Source organism: Crocuta crocuta, unplaced genomic scaffold (genome assembly GCF_008692635.1).
Source record: "Crocuta crocuta isolate KB4526 unplaced genomic scaffold, BGI_CrCroc_1.0 scaffold175, whole genome shotgun sequence".
NCBI lineage: Eukaryota > Metazoa > Chordata > Mammalia > Carnivora > Hyaenidae > Crocuta > Crocuta crocuta.
This window is the reverse complement of record NW_027530988.1, coordinates 2,296,761-2,303,091: the sequence shown is the minus strand read 5'-3', so window position 1 is coordinate 2,303,091 and position 6,331 is coordinate 2,296,761. Positions and strand designations below refer to the sequence as shown.

Genomic DNA, 6,331 nt, shown 5'->3' with positions numbered 1-6,331 from the left:
ATGTCCCACGGGACCTACTACGAGTGTGAGCCCCGGGCTGGCCAGCAGCCGCTCGAGTTCTCGGGGGGCCGAGCGGGGCCCGGAGAGCTGGGGGACATGTGCGAGCATGAGGCCTCCATTGACCTCTCCGCCTACATCGAGTCTGGGGAGGAACAGCTCCTCTCTGACCTCTTCACTGTGAAGCCGGCACCTGAGGCCCGAGGGCTTAAGGGACCCGGAGCCCCTGCCTTCCCCCACTACCTGCCGCCCGACCCACGGCCCTTCGCCTACCCGCCACACACCTTCGGCCCTGACAGGAAGGCGCTGGGGCCTGGCATCTACAGCAGCCCGGGGAGCTACGACCCCAGGGCCGTGGCCGTGAAGGAGGAGCCCCGGGGGCCAGAGGGCAGCCGAGGGGCCAGCCGTGGTGGCTACAATCCTCTGCAGTACCAAGTAGCACACTGTGGGCAGACGGCCATGCACCTGCCCCCAGCCCTGGCAGCGCCCAGCCAGCCCCTGCGCGTCCTCAAGGTAAGAGCAGGTCTCCGGTCCCTGCCACCCAGGTGCTGGAGAGAGGCCTGTGCCGGTGCCGGACTCTGAGTTCCCCGCTTACCCTGATGAGTCTTGTGTTTGGTGTTGCTCTGTGGAACTGACCTAGCCCAAAGTCCTCTGTGCTCACCACCCGGCTAGGACCCCTCTTCGCTTCTCTGTGAATCCACGCTTGTCCTGTACCCCAGGGATTGGAACCCAGTGTGTCCCGCAGCCCCTGTGGCCAGCCAACCTGTCCTGACCTCAGGTCCCACCAGCTTCTCTGCTGCCCATCAGCCCTTTCCTCTTGTTTCTCTGCCGCCTGCTTCTAGAAGAGAAAACACCCACTGATCGTAGGACTAGAGGCTCGAGATAGACTGACGACAGTGTCCTCAGACCGTGTGGGAACACGAAAGGAAGTTTTGGTCAGAGCAGGGGACCCTCTGCATGTGGCAGGGCAGTGGTTGTTCTTACTGAGAGCCAAAAGTTGGCTCTGGATCCCGTACCTCTTTGCCGCCCAAGGGTGCCCGTGCCACTGGGATTCCTGCCCTGCCTCCACTCTGCTTCCTGGCCAGAGCCTCACCTCTCGTCCTTCTGTGCCCCCTCCAGGCCCCTGTGGCCGCTGCCGCACCCCCCTGCAGCCCCCTCCTCAAGGCGCCGTCCCCAGCTGGCCCCTCGCACAAAGGCAAGAAGGCGGTGAACAAGGACAGCCTGGAGTACCGGCTTCGGCGGGAGCGGAACAACATCGCCGTCCGCAAGAGCAGGGACAAGGCCAAGAGGCGCATCCTGGAGACGCAGCAGAAGGTGCTGGAGTACATGGCAGAGAATGAGCGCCTCCGCAGCCGTGTGGAACAGCTGACTCAGGAGCTGGACACCCTCCGAAACCTCTTCCGCCAGATCCCCGAGGCTGCCAACCTCATCAAGGGCGTGGGGGGCTGCAGCTGAGCTGGGCTGGCAGACTGTGGCACCAGCCCCCAGCCCGGCCTGACCCTGCTGAGGTCCTAGAGGCCTTCACAGGCCGAGCCTGAGACATAGACCGTGGACAAATCGCAGCGGGTGGCAAGGGAGAAGGGCAGACCCCAGCATGATGATTCTTTGGCTGAATAAAATTGCACTATGACTCAGGAATGGGCCTGCACACTGGGCCTGGGCATTGCGGGGAGGGGGGCGTGTTGCATGTGTGGCATGGGGGCCTCAAGGGCGGGGAATGCACGTGGCTGGGACTGCATACCTCTCGGTTCAGGCACAAATAAATATCCAAGAATACAGATACACTGCCCCCAGCTCTCCCCTGACACACCACACAGCCAGGCTGTGTGTCTGTCGCTCTGCTCCTCTCTCCCCCCGCCCCCACCCCAACCCACTCCATCCGTCTGGATAATGAAGGCACCCCACCCCTGCAACCCCAGAGGCCTGGAGCAGCCTCTGGATATTTCCCTATCAGGGTTCTGTGGCTTGTGGGGGCATCGCAGCACCACCCAGTCCCTTTGCCTAGGCCTGCTGACCCCAGCACCTTGATATATAGGTCTGGGGGCGCCTGCCAGCTTTCAGATAGCTCTGCCACATTTATGGTCCTCTAGCTCTTAATCCAGGACTCGACCCCTTGCCTCCAGTTCCACAGCTTGAGCCCACCAGGCTGACATCCCCCCATGGCTCCTACTCACCCACTCCCTCTTTGTCCCTCATTCTCTGGGGCTCGGGTTCCCCAAAGCACTAGAATCTGAGTGCCTGGGGGAGGACTCCATTGGGAAAGGCCTGAGACCTGTGTGTGTAGGAGAAAGTTGATAACTACGAGAACAATCACCTCTGTCAGTGAAACCCCTTGGTTTTTGTTGTTGTTGTTGTTTTTAAGAGTTTTTATTTTATTTTTTAAATGTTTTATTTATTTCTGAGAGAGAGAGAGAGACAGCATGAGCAGGGGAGGGTCAGAGAGAGAGACACAGATCTGAAGCAGGCTCCAGGCTCTGAGCTGTCAGCACAGAGACCGACGTGGGGCTCGAACCCACGAACCGTGAGATCATGACCTGAGCCGAAGTCGGACGCCCAACCGACTGAGCCACCCAGGCGCCCCTGTTGTTGTTTTTTATTGTTGATTTATTTCTGAAAGAGAAACAGAACAGACGCACGAGCAGAGGAGGAGCAGAGAGAGAGGGAGACACAGAATCTGAAACAGGCTCCAGGCTCCGAGCTGTCAGCACAGAGCCGGACGCTGGTCTCAGAGTCACAAAAGGTAAGATAATGACATGAGCAGAAGTCGCACCCTTAACTGACTGAGCCACGCAGGCACTCCCAGCAGTAAAATCCTTTATGCAAAGTATTCTTTCTTGCATAGAACTCTAGTCCAAGAGGCTCCATTTGAATTTCCTTCCAGTTCTTTCTAGCAGTGTGGCCTGAACCAGTGACTTCTCTCTGTGCCTCAGTTTTGTCATCTGTACCACAGGACTAGTATTAGTACCCACCTCACAGTGTTGTTATGTTCATGGATAAACAGGGCCTGGCACATGGTAAGACGAATGAATATTTGCTAGAACTGAAAGGACCTCAAGATTTCATCTAAACTTCTCAGTTTGCAGGTGAGGAAACTGAGGCCTCAGGGAGGGAAAAGGACTTAGCCAGAGTCACACGATTGCTTATAGGCAGAACCAAAAAACGCTCCACAAAAATCACAGATCTCAAGAGGTGCTAGAAGAGACCTCAAGAGATCGGCTGGTGGGCTTTGGCCTCAGACAAGCAAGATAGTGTGAGCCACATCTTACAGATAAAGCAGCTGAGGGCCAGAGGGGATAAGAGTCATTCTCCTGAGGCTCTCTCTGTCCCTTTGCTGTGTCAGTACATAGCATTTGTCTCTACTCCGTGCTCACACCCTCCCCACAGAGACACACAGCACAGGGTGGGCCTGAGAGTCCCTTCAATAAGTAACCAGGAATTATGGGCACAGTGAGAGACATGAGACACAATAGGGGCTAGAGTCTCTCCTGGGCTGCCAGTGACTTGTCGGCCGCTGCTGAGAAGGCCCAAGTTAGGCATCAAGGAATAACTTTCTGATAGGAGGGAAAGTCCGGATCTTCCCCGTCACCTCTCTCACCTTCTCCCTCCCTTCCCCTCATCTCCACATCCCCAAGGGCAGAGACTTCCTACATCTTGGGCATCCGTGTGCACCAAGCCGGCCTCACCCAGGACTCAGTCCCTTTCCTGCCTTTGCTTCTGTGCCCCTCAGCACCCGGTCGTACATCTCTTCCTGGATCCCACTGGCCCAGATCTGGTCTGCGCAGACAGAGCTGAACCTCTATAGATGGTTTATTCCCTCATCCGTGGGGCCTCTTGAGTTTGTAAGGGAGGAGGCGCCAGTCTCTGTGGATGTCCGGGAGAATCCCGCACCTTCCTTTTAGCCCAGGGGGATGGGTTGCATAAGGGGGGTTTGTACAGAACATGGTAAGTGACTCAACCTCCGGATTTCCTCCTCTCAGCTCAAGACCACTGCCCCTTGACTTATTTCCAAGGTTCTGGGTGATGGGACCTGGGTTGCTTCAGCATCAACTCCATGCTTCTTTCCCACAGCTCTGAATTGGGCTTCCTCCCAGCCCCTCTCCATCTTCAGGGCAGGTGCTTGGCACCAGGGCTGGAGAAGGGTCCCAGCCGCGCTATGAGAAAAGAACACACCTGGTCCCTGCATGACCAGAAGTGTCGAGCATGCCCCAATTCTCTGGCAGGTCACATCCCAGGGGGACGACAGGTAGCCAGAAGTCACACGTTCTGAATGAGGCTTTTAATCTGACCTCCCCTGGTTTGGGCCAAAGTAACTTATTCAAAAAGTATTTGTCGAGCATCTCTCCCGTGCCAGGCCCTTGCAAGATGTTGAGAACACGGTAGTGGCCGAGCCAGACCCAGCTCTTAGCTGAATGAGTAGGAAGAAAAGGGCAACAAGCAAATGCACTGTCTTCCTTTGCCCTTCTAGGTGCCCCCATCCTTTTTTTTTTTTTTTAAATATTTTTATTTATTTCTAGGAGAGAGAGAGAGAGACAGCGTGAGCAGGGGAGGGTCAGAGAGAGAGGGAGACACAGACTCTGAAATAGGCTCCAGGCTCTGAGCTGGCAGTCAGCACAGAACCTGACGCGGGGCTCGAACCCACGAACCGAGAGATCATGACCTAAGTGAAAGTCGGACGCTTAACCGACTAAGCCACCCAGGCACCCCTAGGTGCCCCCATCCTTAGTCATCCTGCTGGGTTCCAGGCATGACGGGGCGTTGGAGGGCAGCAGGAGGGCAAAGTTGGGTGCTTATTCCCCAACTCTCTCCAGTGGGGGACAAGTACTGTCCACTGCTCTCCTCCACAGGATCCCTGCTCTGGTGGCGCTGGGGGGCTGTAATAACCCCCCACTGCAGCGAGCCGGTTTCTTCATCTTACAGGCTCTCTCTTAATCCCATTCAGTCACACCTTTACAAACACCTTTGGTCAATCCATTAATAACTCCATTTGGGGGAACCAAATAAATAAGCAGGAAGGGGGATTATTTTAGTTGGGGTGGTCAAGGAAGGCTTCTCTGAGAAAGTGACACTGGAGTTGAAAACATGTCAAGGAGGAGGCAGATGTGCCACATTGGGGCAGAAGCGTTGGCAGAGGGGAGAGCAAAGGCGAAGGTGCTAAGATGTCCGGGTGATCAAGAAAAAGAAAGAAAGCCACGTGAGGCTGGCTGAACGGAAAGGAGGAAAGGGATAAGCAGGAAAACACCTCCCTCCGTCTAGAATGGAATTGCATAGAATTCTCTTTCCATTCCCTCTGTGGGACAGGACAGTCCCTAAGAAACTGAGGTGTCACAGAGAGCAAGCATCCAGCACCCAACCCCTTTTCCAACCCACCCTCACCCCCTTTTCTGAGGGAAAGAAGAGGCAGAAAGAAGTGCTAGTCCTCAGGATGCGGTGACTTTAAGAAACCAGCAAATCAAGGTCCAAGCAGCACACACGTGTGTTCCCATTGCTTTAGGCTCCGCAGTGGGCTCAGGCCCACTTTTCCTTCATGAGCTGAACTGGAGACCAGGATGAGAGTGCCGAGCTGTGAGACAGGACCTCAGGCCCCTGGGAAACGGCTGAGGAGAAAGAAGGCTATTTGGTGATACCGGGAAGAGAGAGAGGAAGCTGCCCAAGGTGAGCCCAGCCAAGGTCAGTCCTGCAGTGGCTGCTTGTGAAAGCTGCTCCCCTGCTCAGTGCACACCTCCCCACCCCACCCCCCATGGATTGCCACATGCCTGGGCCCCCAGGGCCCCCATCCCAGTGTTGCAAGATCCCGGTTGGGGTTGTGGGGGTGGAAAGGGGCCTCTTCACCTCCACCCCTACCCTGCGCCAGCCAGGGAGGGGGCTATGGGATGCAGGGGGCTGTATAGGAGATGCTGAGGCAACAATAGCCAGGGCTGGCTGAGGGCCTGTGCACCTCCTCTCTGACAGGCCAGTCACTTCCTGTCACCCTCGCTGGCCCCCAGCAAGCAGACCTCTCTTCTCAGCCTGTGCTGTTCCCAAGTGGGAATGGTTTAACTTGGACAGGACTCCTGACGGTCCTCTATCAGCCACTCCTATAAGCAGGCCCTGCCCCAGAGAAACTTCACCGGCTTATGAGAAATTCCCTGAGGCTACCCTGCTGGGGACATGGTGGGAATGGCTGCAACTGGCCATCAATTCTGACTTCCGGAAGTAGCCCAAGGGTCCTAGGACTTGGAAACAGCCAGGTTCCCTAACAGGGAGAGCCCCACCTACCGAGCTGTAGCCTCACCTTTGGTTTGAGAAACAGAGATCTAAGGTAGCTAGAGGCAAGCCGTGCGGAGTATGGATCCCC

General features: G+C 56.3%; 1 protein-coding gene across 1 annotated transcript; it reads left to right on the top strand.

Moving 5' to 3' along the window:
* CEBPE (CCAAT enhancer binding protein epsilon) lies at positions 1 to 1,631 on the top strand. The gene is made up of 2 exons (XM_077770294.1): positions 1 to 510; positions 1,117 to 1,631. The coding sequence occupies exons 1-2, from the start codon at positions 1 to 3 to the stop codon at positions 1,450 to 1,452; spliced, it is 846 nt and encodes a 281-aa protein (XP_077626420.1). The 3' UTR covers positions 1,453 to 1,631.
* Positions 1,632 to 6,331: the final 4,700 nt, after the last annotated feature.

Coding starts and splice junctions, on each gene's coding strand:
- CEBPE (XM_077770294.1), top strand. CDS start 1: ATGTCCCACGGGACCTACTACGAGTGTGAGCCCCGGGCTGGCCAGCAG. Junction 511..1,116: donor AGCCCCTGCGCGTCCTCAAG/GTAAGAGCAGGT, acceptor TGCCCCCTCCAG/GCCCCTGTGGCCGCTGCCGC.